This window comes from Propithecus coquereli, unplaced genomic scaffold (assembly GCF_000956105.1).
Source record: "Propithecus coquereli isolate 6110/MARCELLA unplaced genomic scaffold, Pcoq_1.0 Scaffold84, whole genome shotgun sequence".
Classification (NCBI taxonomy): Eukaryota; Metazoa; Chordata; class Mammalia; order Primates; family Indriidae; genus Propithecus; species Propithecus coquereli.
The window spans coordinates 3,910,469-3,927,081 of NW_012154618.1; the positions used below are offsets into that span (position 1 = coordinate 3,910,469).

At 40.4% G+C, this 16,613-nt stretch overlaps 1 protein-coding gene across 2 annotated transcripts in view; it reads right to left on the minus strand.

The window, feature by feature from the left end:
* ACSL5 (acyl-CoA synthetase long-chain family member 5) overlaps positions 1-16,613 on the minus strand; it is a 42,303-nt gene that overhangs the window by 7,674 nt on the left and 18,016 nt on the right. For both annotated transcript variants that reach the window (XM_012663898.1, XM_012663897.1), the window contains exons 3-14: positions 13,795-13,903; positions 10,422-10,486; positions 10,188-10,289; positions 9,491-9,590; positions 8,325-8,503; positions 7,505-7,537; positions 7,366-7,417; positions 6,469-6,542; positions 6,062-6,139; positions 4,788-4,922; positions 2,189-2,323; positions 1,584-1,679 (exon numbers count right to left, since the gene is read on the minus strand). In XM_012663898.1, the coding sequence (XP_012519352.1) occupies positions 1,584-1,679; positions 2,189-2,323; positions 4,788-4,922; positions 6,062-6,139; positions 6,469-6,542; positions 7,366-7,417; positions 7,505-7,537; positions 8,325-8,503; positions 9,491-9,590; positions 10,188-10,289; positions 10,422-10,486; positions 13,795-13,903 (1,158 nt within the window). The remainder of the gene's footprint in view (positions 1-1,583; positions 1,680-2,188; positions 2,324-4,787; positions 4,923-6,061; positions 6,140-6,468; positions 6,543-7,365; positions 7,418-7,504; positions 7,538-8,324; positions 8,504-9,490; positions 9,591-10,187; positions 10,290-10,421; positions 10,487-13,794; positions 13,904-16,613) is intronic.

Genomic DNA, 16,613 nt, shown 5'->3' on the forward strand with positions numbered 1-16,613 from the left:
GGCCTCCCAGAGTGCTAGGATTACAGGCGTGAGCCACCGCGCCCGGCCCATTGGAGCATTTTTGATTTTTGGATTTGGGATGCTTAACCCATATAATGCAAATATCACAAAAACTGAAAAAATCCAAAATTCAAAACACTCTAGTCCCAAGCATTTCTAATGAGGGATATTCAATCTGTATCACTATATGAAGACCTCTTAGAAAGCAATATAAAAAAGAACCAAATTATCCTTTGCCCATTTTTCTATGAGGAAGTAATAGTTCATGGAACAAATACATATGTCAATAAGCAATAGAAAGATGTTTGGTGTTAATAACAAAACTGCAGTAAGACTTTTTGTGTATCTGACTGGCTAAGATTTAAATGACTGATAAAGTTCGTCACTGGCAAGAGTGTGAGCAAATGAGGCCCCATGCATTTGTATCAATCAGTCAATTAATGATTGATTGATCACAACAGTGAAAAAATGGTAAGCAATTCAAGTGGAAATACATAGGAGATTAGTTATTTCAGTACAGTTGAGCCTTGAACAACTTGGGTTTGAACTGTATGGGTTCACATATATGCAGATTTTCTTCTGCCTGTGAGACAGCAAGACCAATCCCTCGACAGCAAGACCAACCCCTCTTCTTCCTCCTCCTCAGCCTACTCAACATGGAGATGATGAGGATGAAGACCTTTATGATGATCCACTTTTACTTGATGAATAGTAAATATATTCTCTCTTCCTTAAGATTTTCATAATAATATTTTCTCTAGCTTACTTTATTATAAGAATACAGCATGTATAAGAACACATATAACACAAAAATATATGTTAAAGGATTGTTTATGTTATAGGTAAGGCTTTAGTCAACAGTAGACTATTAGTAGTTAAGTTTTGGGAGAGTCAAAAGTTATACACAAATGTTCGACTGTGCAGGGGATTGGTGCCCCTAACCCCTGTTTTTGTTCAAGGGTCAACTACACATTCAATAAACTATTGAAAACCATTAAGATGATTCACATCTTTATTTGACAAGGAACAATGTTGATAGGGCACTGTTTAAAAAGTGTTTTATTTGTTTTTATTATTATTATTATTTTTTTAGAGATAGGGTCTCGATTTGTCACACAGGCTGGAATGCAGTGTCATAATCAGAGCCCACTGCAGCCTCCAACTCATGGGCTCAAGCAATCCTCCTGGTTCAGCCTCCCAAGTAGCTGGGACTACAGGTACCATGCCTGGCTAATTTTTTTTTTATTTTTTGTAGAGACAGGGTCTGGCAATGTTGCCCAGGCTGGTCTCAAACTCCTGGCCCCAAGTGCCCCTCCTGCCGTGGCCTCCCAAAGTGCCGGGATTATGGGTGTTAGCCACCGCACCTGGCCTAACAAGTACTTAGAACACTGATTTTATTTATGTAGAGGTTTCTGTTCACAGATACATAGAGAAGTGACTAGAAGGATATTTTCTTTGGATTTTGAAAATTTGGGCGACTTTTTCCTTGGTGCTTTTTAGTTATGTTTTCATTTTTATTTCCACAGTGAGATTTATTTGTGCATAAGTAAAATAAGCTACCTTCAAAAAGGTGCTTGGCTTACCGGACATCCTATTGCTGCCCGGAGGAATGTCAAGACCGGAGAGGAGATGGGGGCAGCTCCAGTGACCAGGATGCGAACCTTCCCACCCAGGTAGTCCTGTTCAATTGAAATAAGATTTGCTGAAACCTATTTTCTTGGCTTCAATTTCCCCCACTGTAAAATGGGTATAATAGCTCAGTGTTGTTATAAGAATTAAACTTACATTACTTCTTATATTAATTTACAAAGCACTTAGAAAAGAGCCTGGCATTGTAGAAAGGCACTTAAAATGTTAGCTGTTATTGTCATCACCATCCATAACTGGAAACAGATGTTACATTTTTTTCAAGTTCCTCATATAATCTGTATTCTTGGGCTCCTCAAATTACTTTTAACCTGAGCAGGAAATAAGAGAGAGTGCTAGATCCTAAATAAAATCTGTTTTCTGCTTTTTGACCAATTCCCTTTAGTGGCAAAGTTGTACAAGAGGTATCTCAAAAGTGGCACAAAATCTGAAAGGATCTCCAATTAAAGTGATGCTCAACCATCAGAGGAAAAGCAGAGTACACTGAGTCATGGGCAGCCCAGATATTTGCTTGGCTCAGTGCAGGACCCACCCAACCTACCTGGATCTTTGCAAAGATGAGCTTGTCCCAAAAACTGTCACGCCTGATGATACCCTTTTGCACTTCCTTGAATTTACTGGCAACAGCCAACTTCAGTAAGAACTTCTTCAGGGGTGTCTTGGTTTCATTTTGTACCTGCAGGGTGATAGCTCCTCTTAGTTGGAAACCTATTGAAGATACTCACCAAGGCCATCAGTTAGTGAGCAAGAGATGGAGCATTCTAGCTTTATAAGGAAGTGTCCCACACTGATGGGCTGGATTACTGAATAATGATGGACCCGGAGAGTAATTATGGCCACACTCAGAAAGAAGTAAGCTTAGTACACATGTACAGAACTCCAGCCCCTCCCCATATTCCTGGTTCTTGGCCAAGAACTTTGACAACTGAGATAAGCATGTCCTCAAAAGGTGGTCAAGAAGGACTACCTACAAAGTCACCTGGGGGTACTAGATTGCAAAAAAAAAAATCAGCTCAATAGGTATCATCTCTAGAGCTTTGATTTAGTAGGTCAAAGAAGAGCCTAGGATCTGATTTTTTTAAACAAGGACCACCTCTTTCTCGCTGTCCCCCTATGATGCTTATATAAGTAAACTTGGAAAATTACCACCTTTCGCTTTTAGCCATACTATACAAAACCCAACAGACTTTCCCACTTAGATTATGTCTCCCCTTTGGGCTTAATTATGACACCATTTTCCCAGCTCACATATTTCTCCTAGTCTCACTGACTCTGGCCTCACTATGATTCTACAATCCATCTACCACACTTCTGCCAAAGGAGAGTTTTCCCAAGTGAAGCTCAAAGAGAACTTCCCTCCCAGTTCTGAAATTAAAAATTCTGAACTCCACATATTAGCTTTCAAGACTCCACCCTTCCGGAAGTCAGATTCTAGGCAAAGTTCTTTTCCAGTTCAAAATTTGAAGAATGCTTCTCTGGCCATCTTCCATGTTTACACTCTCATTTCTGGGCTTCCAGCCAACAAGGACTGCTCATCATTACCTTCTAATATAAATTGTGCTGTAGGATCACGGCATCCTATTGTGCCGGTAACTATCATTTTACCAATATCTCACCATCTCTCTCCAAGATCCACACTCAAATGCTTCCTGCATCGTTCCATTCCTAATACCTCTCTCAACTATAAGAGATTTATTTTTCTTCAACATTCATAAGACTCACCCTTTCCCAAACAAGTTGCTGATAAAGAGCTAGAATTAGAGACTTCTGCTAATAAAGTCCTTTATTCTAAAAATAAGTTCCATAAGTGAACTGTGTATTAAGTATTATAAAATAACTATCTCTCAAAAATACAAATGGTCCAATAACATGAACAAAAATCATAACAATAACCCAATCTAATAATTCTATAGCATGATGAGGAATTGTTAGAATTGTTAACAATTCTGCTAGAAACCAGGGCTTTTAATGTCCAGGGGTCATCTGTGTTCTAGAACATTACCTGTCCTGTCACTGGAGCCCCAGTTTATAATCTGATGAGAGTTCTAAGCATGAAAGGCAATGTTAGAATCTCAGGGATGGGGTCCAAAACATGTGAAGAATGGCCATGTGTTACTTCCAGGGCTCCACGCCTGTGGAATTATGAGATGTTAGTCTATGGCCTGAGTTCAAATCCCAGATCCAATGGCTTCTGAGGGAAATTAGCCAATCTAAGACTTGGGTGGGAAATATACAAGATGAGGTTGGGACATCTTGTGCCAGAAGGCAAGGAACCTATCAAAGATGACAGGGGTCACATCAAAAAGACATACAAGTAACCCAATGAGGGCTCCCAACTTCCAAGATGGGACAATTTGAACTCATCAAGAAAGAGGAAGAATGATTCAAATTAAATGTGCAAATATGAAAATCATGAGTTCCTAAAAATACAAAGGAAAAAACCTCATTGGCCACTTTTGAAGATTGCTGAGGCACCAATCCATTATTCTGAAGATCGATCAATAAAGGGAAAGAATGAAACATTTGTCATGCCTTTATGGGAGAATCTCAGCTGATGAATGCAAGAGCAATGACAGAATTAGAAAAATCACCATTTTGCAATCCTTAATGAAAAATACAGCAGTGATCAATGACACCTGCAACTCCTATGTGAAGGTTTGATTCTGGCCCTACCCCTTACTATGTATGACCCTGGGAAAGTTACTTAACCTTTGAGGCCCAGTTTCCTCCTCATCAGTTAGAGATAATAAGTGTGACCTTTCCATGTTTTTGTGAGGATTTAAATGAGAGAATGCATCTGAAGTGTGTATCCTGGGGCCTGGCACCTCAGCAAGAAGCTCGGTAACCAGGACACATTATAAAGCAGAGTGACAACTTCCTGGTAAGTCAGCTGGACTTTGAGTGGCTCCCCAAGTCCAGGTGCAGGTCCAGGTAATCTTATCCAGAGGAAAAGGGGTTTTATGTATAAGGGCTTTTCATGGCTGGACTTGTAAACATGGGTTTCAATAGATACTTATAGGGGGTTAGGGGTGGATGTGGAGCAAATTTCTTAGTGGTATAGAGTCCCTAAGGGCCTTAGTGCAGGGCTAAGTCACAGACAGTCCCTTCCTCTCAGGGCCAGCCCAGTAGAAGGTTAGTACCTTATCATAGACCCTGTTAAGGAGTCGAGGCACCGTGGGGAATACCGTGGGCTTCAGAGTCTTCATGTCATCAGGCAGCAACCGAATATCTCCTTGGAAGAAGCCAACTCTTGCACCACAACTGTATATAGTAGCCTAAAAACAAAACCAAATAGCAGAGCTCAGAGCCAAAGGACCCCTTCGGGTGGAGCCTGTCTTGGATGGAATTGAGAAAGTGAGTTGAGGTCCGTGGGCACTTTTCCTTGTACAGCACCTGCCTCCCAATTCAGGTACCCAGGACTGTGAGAGCCTGCCCCCAAGAAAGGATGGAAATTCATTTCTGTTGAGGTGACAGGACAGATAAGACAAGTGATGAGACTGTGGCCCTCCCAACTCCACCACAGCGCTGTGTGACAGTCTCAGATACCTTCCTTTGTGAGACACCATCATTCATTATGTAGCACTAAGAAAAAACACGACCAATTAAAGTAGGACATGCCTTCAATTGTAAGACCATCCCGATTTCATCAGTGTTAAAAATATTTTTAAAAGGCTTATTAGAATTGATTTTTTATTAATCATATATCAACATTCGAGCCCAAGGAACTGAATCTTGTATTTTTTGACATTTTAGGCATCAACCGTAAGCTGGTTGAAGAGGCATTTGGGGGAAGGGAAGCAGAGAGAGGATTTCCAGTTTTACTGTCTGTGTTTTTGAAAGGATGATGCTGCTTTCAGTTCTCAAATCAGCCTCAGAATAGTTTGAAAAGCCTGGAGTCCACTCACACAAGGGCAGCCCTCCTCTGGCGCACACGCCATGCTAATGGCGCCACCTCACATGCTCAGGTGTGGTGCAGAAACACCCGTGGGGGACACATCTCACCTTACCTGGGTGCTTCTTCCCTGACCCTCTGTGGGGAACTTCCTTTTCTCTAATCCTAGATCTTTTCAAAAATTCTAACCAAAATAAAATTAAAAAGAAGACACAATGTCGCGTGTGCCAGCTCAGAATTAAGGGTAGATAGATAGAAAGCTCCTGGATGTGATCTCACTGGACCCACACAACCCTGTGAAGGCAGCAGCAAGTATTAGCCCCTTGGACACACACAATCTTAAAGAGGAAGGCTCCACAACAAGTTAGAGGTGAAGTCAGGATTAGGAGTCATGAGCGAAGTCCCTGCCTCTCATGTTAGAGAAAGGACTGTAAATGTTGTGTAGCAGCCTTTGGAATAAACACAAGACTAGCAAGTCAAGACTCCCTTTTCACATACCTGCTACAAATGTAGAACACTCACCTGTACAACCCTCTCAAACATATGAGCCAAAGGGAGGTAGGATATGGCCACATCATTGGTATTGGGCAAAAAATGATGCTATAGATCAGGGAACAAAGAGGAGACAACATTGGATTAATGCCTACTTTCTCTTCTAAAGGAAATCTAAAAACTATCTTCTCAGGACTGCCACATACAGTTATGCAGGTGGTACACTGTGTAACTCTAAGAGTTGCCTTTAACTGTGTGAGTGTAGAGATTTGCAGTGATCCTAAAAGACCAGGCTTGAAAACATACACTCCTCTGGACAAAGACCACATGAGGACTTAAACTTCCCCCCAACCCCATGCCTCTTCCAAATTCAAAAATAAAAATCCTGTGACAGATTCACATTTTAATGAGACCCTCTTTTTCAATTGACCGCTGACCTCCACACATTTGAGAAAACCAGCAACGTCTGAAGCAATATTTTCATGGGTTATCATAGCTCCTTTGGGTTCACCTGTAGGAAATAAGAGGTGGAGAGAAAGATCCTTTATGTAGCTAACAGGTAGCCTTTGACCCTGAAAGAAGCAGCTAGATTCAATTGGTCCGGGTCCAGAGAGCCGAGAGCTTTTCCTGTCACTATTTTTGTGGATGGCATATGCCTCTGTTTAGGAAGAATTAATGCCCCCAGAGAGTCCACTGCTGAATGCATTATTGGCCTTCTACTACCACACAGGGCACAGCCACAATCTCAAATAGCAACACAGTCACAAAGAAAAATCCAAGTAACAGCCCACAACACCTTGTGCTGTTTATGTTTGGAATTTCAATTCTAAAAATGTTACCTAGTAATATTGTTGTAAACCTTATAAACTGGGCATACTGGAGTGAATTTAACTATAGACCATCATGGGCCACATTCAAAACTATTAAGCATTCTAATAAATGGTGGATGTAGGGTGGGGCCAAAGCTTTCTGTGGAGAACTATCACTGAGTTACCTTGATCGAATGAAATTATTCCGGTGGTGAATTTCATTCATTATTCGAATGAAATTTTGAGAGAGTGGTAGGTTGGGGTTGGGGGGAGCTGACTTTTCAATGTCATCTTTAAGAACCCTGACATCCATAGCATATAAACACCTTCCAGTGTACTCAGCCAAGTTTATTTACTTCTGCTTATGTTTTTCTACTTGGGAATCCACACTCAGAAGTCTGAGATTGTGGGCCCCTAGGATAGGGCTCAGTTGTAGGGTATCTTTACCAGCCCACCAGTGGGCAAGGGCTCTAGCCATGCTCTTTGCTGACCAGGGCTCCAAGGGACAGCTTCATGGACACTGACCTGTGGTCCCACTGGTGAAGCAGATGATGCTCAGGTCTTCTGGTTTAGGAGGCTGGAGAGGAAGCACAAAGGCTTAGTCTATCACCAACTTTGAGAGTTGACTACGGCAAGACTCAAATTTGAGCAGAAGAAAACTTACCACAGGTTTACTGAAGTTCTCTTTGCCTATATCCTACATGAACAGACAAACAAGAAGAAAAGACGTTAGTTGAGATGGACAGACTATGACAAATGCAGCCCTCTGTTTCTCTTCTCCATGAAAACACTTCTATGGGAATATAACCAAAATTCCAACCTGGATCAGACCCAGAAGACAATATTCAGGCACAATGGAAGCCGCAGGGAAGAGAATAAGCTTTCTCTAGAACACCAGCCTAAAGAGGGCAGATCCCAGATATCTGAATTTACCATCATACTCTTAAGGTTCAGTTACCTTGGACCATAACTAAATCTTTTGTGAATGATATGAATAGTTGACCATTCAGGGCTTATCAGACCAGTCACTGTCCTGAGCAATTTACATATATTAACTCATTTAACTCTTGACAACACCTCTGTGAGGTAGGGGCTATTTTTATTACCATTTTATGGATGGGGAAAGGCAGGTGTGCAGCAACTTGCCCAAGATTGCCTAACTATTAATAACAGATGTGGAGCTGGAATGTGAACTCAAGCAGCCTGGCTCCAGGACTATTACTTAGCTATTACTAAACTCTGTATTTATGCATTCTCTACTTAGAATCTCTATGCAGCTGGCCACAGTACTTTGTCCTTCTCTGGCATGGGTTTCTGAGTTGTCCTGAGAAAATTATTCTTAAAGCTTCACATCACAAGTCTAATTAATTCCTCCCATGCCACCCCTGGAGAACAATAGCCCCGTGCTCTTGTGTAGACATCCTGCAAGTTGCCCATGGATTTGGACCAGGCTTCAAGTTGCAAGCTGAATTTCAGACCCATACCTCAGCATCAGATAGGGCTAAGATCTCAACTCCAGTCTTCTCCCCTCTTTGCTTCAGGTCGTCATCAAAGGGGTCCATAAGGATGACCATCTTCAGGCCTGGAATGAGGCCCTTCTCTACATTCCCTATCAGGACCGATGCCTTTTGGGGCGTATCACAGATCACTGTGGCGATATCAGCTAAAAGCAGAAACAGAGCCAGAGGTCACCCTCCTGCTCTGCTACATACTTCATTGCCTTGTAAGGAGGAAGAGATTTTTAAAAATTTCAAAGCTAGCAGGTCCCCAAAGGAGATTATGTCTGCAAATCAGATTTATAATGTTCAACCTGAAACATTCCATTGATAATAAATGAGCTTAATTGAAACAGAAGCACATAGTTTTCTTGCATGCTGCTAACACGTTTTACAGTTTATAGAGGAACCATGAAGTTTCTTCTGCTTAAGAAAAGTCATCCAGATGATGTGTATAGATGACTGAGGTATGGTCCTACCAACATATTTTATTCTGAGGAGAAGAGTAGGGAATAGAAGAGAAAGGAGGGAGCAAATGGGATTTTTAGCTGAGAAACATTTTATGATTCTAAATGTGATCATTTGCTTTGATACTTATTTGTACAAATAGAAAGCTTCTGATGGTATCTAGTGTTCAAATGGATCTACTCTCTTAATCTACTAGTTTCAAGACAGAAAGTATCATCTTGGACCTGTGAAAGGACTGTACTTGCTCATTGAAATTGGACTTGTTTCTCTAACAATGGTAATTTTTTCTATAGACTCACCATGTGCATTGGCACATGCTGGTTAACTGTGCTGACTTGGATTTACAAAGGTAGAAAATTAAATCTGTAGCTTCACTGTGATTTAGTCAATTAAGCTCACTCTACGGTCTTTTACCCAGTGTGTTCAAAGTAAGTAGTCTTGTCTCTAAACTGTATTATCATACTATGTCACCTGAAAGCATTTCGTTGAAGCTCCTATCTGTGTAGATCTTTGCCTCATGGGCTTTTCGTAATTTCCCTGTAAATTATATCCTAAGTACTACAAGATCAGAAAGACTTAAGCATTTTCTGGCCACAGCTATTCAAGTCCTCTAAAAATAAGCAGAGATTGCGGAATTACTCAGCATTAAGAAAGAATCAAGTTATAATGTACTAGCAAAGTTTTACCTTTGTTGACAATATAAATGATGGCTTCTGCTCCCAAGGTGTCATACAGGGGGACGGCTACCATGGAGTATGTATAACAAGCCAACTCAGAGATGATCCACTGTACAGAGAGAAATTCATGTAAGCATTGAAGAGTACTTTGAAGAGTATTTGTTTAGTCATTCAGCCAACAAATGCTTATTTGGTAACTTTAATGTAAAAAAAAATCGCTGTGGGGCCAGAGTGACTGTCACTGATAGGCCCAGAGACAACTACAATACAAAGATAGACCAGCATACAAAGGTAGAGGGTGGTAAATTTCATCCATAGAGGTGTGGAAAGCATTAGGGAGTCATAGGGAGGCAGAGATCACTTTCAAGGGTGAGGTCAAGGCTATTTGGGACTGCTTTGGGAAAAGTGAAGAAAACTGGACAGGGCTTTAGAGAACTGATAGAAATTGGCTGTAGAGATAGAGGTAGGTAGGAAGAAGGGAGTGAATGAAAAAAGATAGGCTAGCATGACATCACCATGTACATATGCATGACAATGTAGGTCAAAATCTGCCTAACTCTTTAAAGCGGAAGAATAAGCAGTATGAGATACTGAACTAGCTTTGGTAAGTCATTAGCAAGTGCCAGAATGCTGGATTAGGGGTGGGATTTAAAGGTCTTAAAATTAATCCTGATTCATTTCCCTTAGTTAGCTTCAACATAGTTACCTCTGGCCTATTCTGAGCAAAGATTCCAATAAATTGGTCTGGTGATGGCTTATATCCTTTATGCAAGAGACAGGAACCCAGGTACTCTGCTCGGTCAGACACCTACAAAAGAGAGAGAGAGAGGGAGAGAAATGAAGACAGAGGAACAGAGGTGGCAAAGCTTAAGTGAGACCAAATTAGCTCAGGATACTGCATTACCAAAACAATCTTTCTAAAACTACGGGCCTGACTTACCTGTTTGTAGGACAGCCATCTGTAGGGCTGGTTTGGTTTTCTGTATCCCAAGCAGGGCCCATTGTCTAAAAACATGATGTTAAAAGAAAACAAAGAAAATCAATTCCAGTTGCAAATCCTTTGCACCAGAGAAGGTAAAAAGAGGATTAAGAAGAGACAAAACATAAAAGATAAATCAAACAAGAATTTGAGCTTCTCTTATGTGTTCAGGAAATACAAAGTCAGAAAGTACTCAGTTCTCAAAGTCTTATAAACTATGCTTGAAACATTTAGGAAATGCTACAAAACAGGGGTGGTTCGGTGTTGGATATGTGACCTCCATGGTCATTTAGGCATTCAGAGAAAGCCATCCATATGGGCTAGCCTGTGTAATGTGACCAACACAAACAGCCTGTACTGAATAATCTTAGATTGAGCTTCCCTATAATAAAAGAAATATATGCTGATAAAAATGTAGTAAAACATCAAAATATGAATCATCAATCTCATCACACAAATACCATTAACACTGATACTTCCTTCTACAGCTCCTTTGCATAATTTTGTGGAGTTATATCCATTCCACATATTTGAAACGAATATAATAATTTGGTATCCCACTTCCTCTCCCAATTCGATATATTATAATTATTTTCATGTTATTATGTCTTCTCTGTAGAGATTTCAATGGCTAATCCATGAAAGGCTGTACTGTAGTTGACTTTATCTCATTGTGGGTATTTAGATTGTTTCTAAGTTTGACACCTTAAATAATGCTAAGTATTTTCAAATTGATAATTCCAAATTTACAACATTTCTTAGAATAGAGTCCCTAAAATGAAATAAGTGGGTTGGAAAGGGGAAAGGAAGCTCAGAACAGTCAGGCTTTAGATACCTAGCACCACACTGCTTTCTAGAGCAGATGTGACAATTCACTTTCCTCCCACCGGCGACTTACCAAGTTTTATCACCGTCTCACAGACACTAAACAGTGTCTCTTACAAATGTCTTCTGTTTTGATAGGTTTGAAAAGTTATTAGTTTAGTCTAAGTTTCTTCAACAGCTACTAAAGTGGGACTTATCCCCTTATTCGTTAAGTTTTATTTACTCTCATGAACGAATCATCTGCTCACGTGTGTTACTCATTTATATGAGTGTCTTCTAAGATGCCAGGGCTCGTAAAAAACTACAAGAACATATGCATGTACGCACGTACACACACATGCATTTGCCTTCAATATTTTTCCAAGTTGTGTCCTACATTTGCAAATAGAAGAATTTAACTTTTGAACATCTTAACTACTCAGCTTAAAGTTAAAATAAGTCTGGGAATATCTATTTACTAGAGTAAATAGTCATCTCAACTCTTAAAACTAAGCCATGGAAGTTGCGGTGTTAGGCTGAGAAAAACCCTTAGCTGCTGAGAAGCCCCCACATCTAAGACAGAATGAGGCCGAGTTGTAAGTAGACAAGCAGAAGGGAAGGAAATTTTACATAGAGGATCTAGCCAAATTGCTGAGAGGAATTCAGGTCTTGCCAAAAGGAAGTATTCAGAGAGAGGGTTACTAGGAATTCAGAGGCAAATCAGTGAGCTTCTAGACTAAAGTCTAGAGAGAAAAGGAAGGAAAGCAGGAAAGAGATAGCTACTCTGATTAAAGAGATATAAAAAACGAATGAGGAGGCTGTTTGCAGGAAACATTAGTGTTTTTCTTCCTGTTGAAACAGCTGTATGAAAAACCAAGAAGTAAAATCTCGGATGGTGACTTCCCCCTAAGCATGGCGAGTGCTGCCTTGTCAGATGGTCAGAGCCAGCGCTGCCCCAGCGTGCGGGCCTTGGGTGGTCTACCAAGGACTGAGATCGTTGGTACTAACATTAATCGCTAATGATAGTTACCGTTTATGGAATGCTTACTCCATGCCAGGCACATTAACTCATTCAGTCTTTCCAACTATTATCGTTCCCATTGTGCTAAGAATTAAGAAGGCCTGGCACAGCTTCTTCAAGCTCACCCAGTAAGTGGCAGAGCTAATGAATGTGAAAGAAACTATTCTGCATTTCCTTATCACTTCCTGATTGATGAAAATGCTAGCAGAGGCTGGTGGCCAAGGAACAAGTCAAATAATTGGCGCAAAGGGGCAAGAACTCCGATTTCATTAAACTCTGTGTCCTAATCACCTTCAGCCTATTAGTCAAATTCCTGACCACGCAACAGCCTAGCCTTTGATTAACTTATTCAACTCAGACCTTGTTAAGTTCTAAAGTGTGGCCATCTGCAAAAAGCCTACCCATTAACAACTTCTTGGCAAAGTTGCCACCCTAGGCTAAGTAGAATTCAAACTCTGGTATACAGAATTCTCTAGAAGCTTTGTTAAAAATACAAAGCTTCCTGAGGACTTTTAGTTCTTACCATCTGGAAATTTGATTCAGTGAAACTAAGGTGGAACCAGAGGATGTGTATTTCAAACAATAGCCCCAAGTGATTCTCAACATAGACAAACTACTGGCTAGGAGTTAAAAGGGTATATTAGGGCTAATATAGTCAACCCCCGATAGGACCAAAAGTGTCACTTTTCTATGGAAGTAGCCACACCAGATTTCTCATGCCTGCTTACATGAAAAGCCATCTTAACCTTATTGCTTTAGTTTTAACTTAGCTTTGAAAAACATTCTAAATGAAGTATCTTATGTGCCACATGGAACATGGTTTGTTTTTATTTGCTGTAAGCAAGTTAATTTTGAAAGAAAACGTATGTGTCTAGCATTGTCATCAATGATATAAGATACAAATATTAAGGCTGGATCTGTTCCAAAGGAACATAGCAAAGCCCATTTGATGGTGTTCGAAGAAAGTCCAAAGTTAATTGCATTCAGCAATACTAAGAGTGGCAGCATGGGCCAATAGTGTGGTTTTGGAGTTAAGGACAAGGTAGGAAGTCAGGAGTCCTGACTGCTAATCCTGGCTCAGATTCCCTATCTGTAAATGCATGGAACTGCATTTGTGAAAAGCACGTTTCTAAACAAATGTCATGCGCTAGTGGGTTAGTCAAAATACTATCTTATACATTATTACCTCCTTGACTTTTTAAAAACAACATGGCAGGGAAGTTCTTGAGCTAAGTGAGAAACAGATTCAGGGAGGCAAAGTGGTTTGCATAAGGTTACACAGCTGGAAATGGAAGAGCTGGATTTCACACCGAAGTCTGTCCCACATTGATTCCAGGACCCATCCTGACACTGTGCTAATGTCTCCTCTGCTTTGTATTAATATATTGTGAGTCTACTCAGACCACTGCATCTGAACAGCTGGGGTTTTAGAAGTGAGACAGGGAAGAAGAGGTGTGGAACAGAGTCCACCTCAGTCTTCCTCAGGCAAGGACAAACTGCCAGGCTTACCAGACACAGCAAGTCCTCTTTGGAAAATTTCATACATCGTCCTGGCATCTGAGAAGTAGTAACGTATTAGGTCATTGTTCTCCTGGGAAGGACCCCTTCGCGCTCCTCCCTAAGATACAAGAACAAGTTTAAGCCAAGTCCAAGTCTCCCATACCCTTTCTGAAACCTTTATGTATTGGATTGAAGAGAACACAAATAGTGATTTTGAGGTTACAGGGATGTTCTTTTTGCTCTTCAATCAATTGTTTAAGTCTCAAAATTGTAGTATGTTCACATCATAGAAATTTTGAAAAATATAAAAGTATAAAAAAGACAAAAAATTTGATCTCTAATACCACCACCTAGAGATTGTCACAGTTATGTATTTGATAACCCTCTTGGCATGCATATACAGAGGACAGATTATGTGTATCTTTTTTTTTAAGAGACAGGGTCTCTTTCTGTCACCTGGGCTGGAGTGTAATGACCCAATCATAGCTCACTGTAACCTCAAATTCCTGGGCTCAAGCAATCTTCCTGCTTCAGCCTCCTGAGTAGCTGGGACTACAGGTACACACCACCACGCCTATGTAATTTTTTTATTGTTTACTTTTTGTAGAGACAGAGCCTTGCTTTGTTGCCCAGGCTGGTCTCAAACTACTGGTCTCAAGCAATCCTCCTGTGTAGGCCTCCCAGTATTAGGAATACAGGCAGGAGCCACTGCACCTGGCCTATATGTATAGTTTTACATCTTTTTTTATTATATCAAGTTTAAACTTCTATTGAATGCAAACTGTTTGTTCTAGATACTGTGTAAATACTGTAGATGTGAGTTAAAGCAAAATAGCTGCCCTTGAGCACCTCATAAACTAGGGTTTTTGGAGTATAGGTGAATAATGAGGGAAAAATACAAATATGAATACTGTGCTGTACATGCTGTAATAAAAATAAATACAGCATTTGGGAAACAAATGAAACAACCATTTCTGTATTAAGCAGAATGGTTACGGGGAAGAAAATATATTTTAATAGAGACTTTGAAGATAATTAGGCATTTACCAAAAAGATGTGGTTTGGGTAGGGTAGAGGAGGAATAAAAAAGGAAGAATAATCCAGGGTGAAGGAATAGTGTAAAGGAAGGCATGGAGGCAAGAAAACACAGTGCAGGGCCTGGCGAGTAGCCAGAAAACAGGGTATTTGAGAAAGAAGGAAAAGCTAGGGATTTATCTAGAAATGTCAGCTGGAACTAAAGGATCAGGCCCTAGGATGGATGCCAGAGCTACAAGAGCAGCTACCGGCATGGTCCAGCCCTCATGAAAGTTAGTCTAGAGAGGAATAGGCATCCACTGAATAAGCATTCAAAAATGTAAATTACTAGCCGAGACAGGGCTATGGAAGTATAGGGTAGCACATGAGGCTGTAACAAGGGATCCGACATGGTTGAGAACATCAGGGAAGATTTCCAGGAGATGTCACAGTAAGGCAAAGTATCAAAAATAAGGTTCCTTATCTAGTGAAGGAAGATAGAATCTTGCTGTTTGTGTACATGTATGGCATGAAGAAGAAGGAAGAATCAAAGATGATTTATATTTTTAACTTTAGGCAACTGGATAAGAAGAGATAACATGTAACTGAAATGGAACAGGAAAGCATTTTGTGTGTGTGTGTGTGTGTGTGTGTGTGCGTGTGTGTGTGTGTGTGTATGAGTGAAGGGAGAATATGTGCAATATAGAGACTTGTAGAGCTTGAGTTACTTGAATATCACTGAGGTCAGAACTAGAAAGTCACATTTGAGTGTCACAGCCTTTAGGTACATTTTGAAGTTGTAAAAGTCTCAGCTGTAAGGATTTAGAGCAGGGATTGGCAGACTACAACCTGTAGGCTGAATCTGGCCTGCCACTTGCTTTTATAAATAAAGTTTTATTGGAACACAGTCATGTTTATTTGTTTATAGATTGTCTGGCACCGTGCTTTCACTCTACAACAGCAGTGTGGAGTAGTTGCACCAGATCCCATATGGTCCTCAAAACCAAAACTATTTACTGCCTGGCCTTTACAGAATATGTTTGCCAACCCCTGCTTTAAAGAAATCAAGACATACTGAGAATAAAAACCCTAGGATGAGGAGAGGAAAGAATCTAAGCGGCAAAGGAAGATTGTTTTAAAATTAGGAAGATATCTCATTGAACAATATCATGAAAGGCAAAAGGAGGAGTTTCGAGAAAGAAGTCTCAAGTCAATTGAGAGGAGGGCTAAAGGAAAAGTTATTGAATTTAGGAATTAGGTTGTGAGTGACCCAGAGTACTTTGGAGGAGATGGTTATGGTGAAAGGTCGTATCTCAGTGGGTTGAAGTTCAGAAGAGGAGATCAACAGACAACTCTTAAAGAACTCTGGTGGGAAAGGGAAGGATTGAGAGGAGACTGACTACAGCAAGGTGGGAAGATGCCAGTGAAAACTGAACATGCAGGTGTAACAAAAAGGGCGGGGGTTGGAGAGGGGAGGTAAGTTGGAGTAAGATTTCCGAGTAGATGAAAGAAGATTATAAAAAGAACAGAAGCCTTGTGAAGGAACAGGAATGCTTTTTTTGTCTGAACAGGGCTAAAGATCAAAATTGAAGAGATTCATGAAGGCAGAAGGAAAGAAATACAAAGAGAACACTCTTAGAGCTTTCTGTTTGCTCATAGGCACAGGAAGCTGGGTAACTTGCTGAAAGCCAGAGGAATGAGCCCAGTTCAACTTCTACTAGTTTTAAGAAGAAAAATTTTAATTCAAAGCTAGAATTTGACTCAGGGTAATGACTTCTTTACCATTCTCAGACATTGGGTGTCTCAATGAAAAT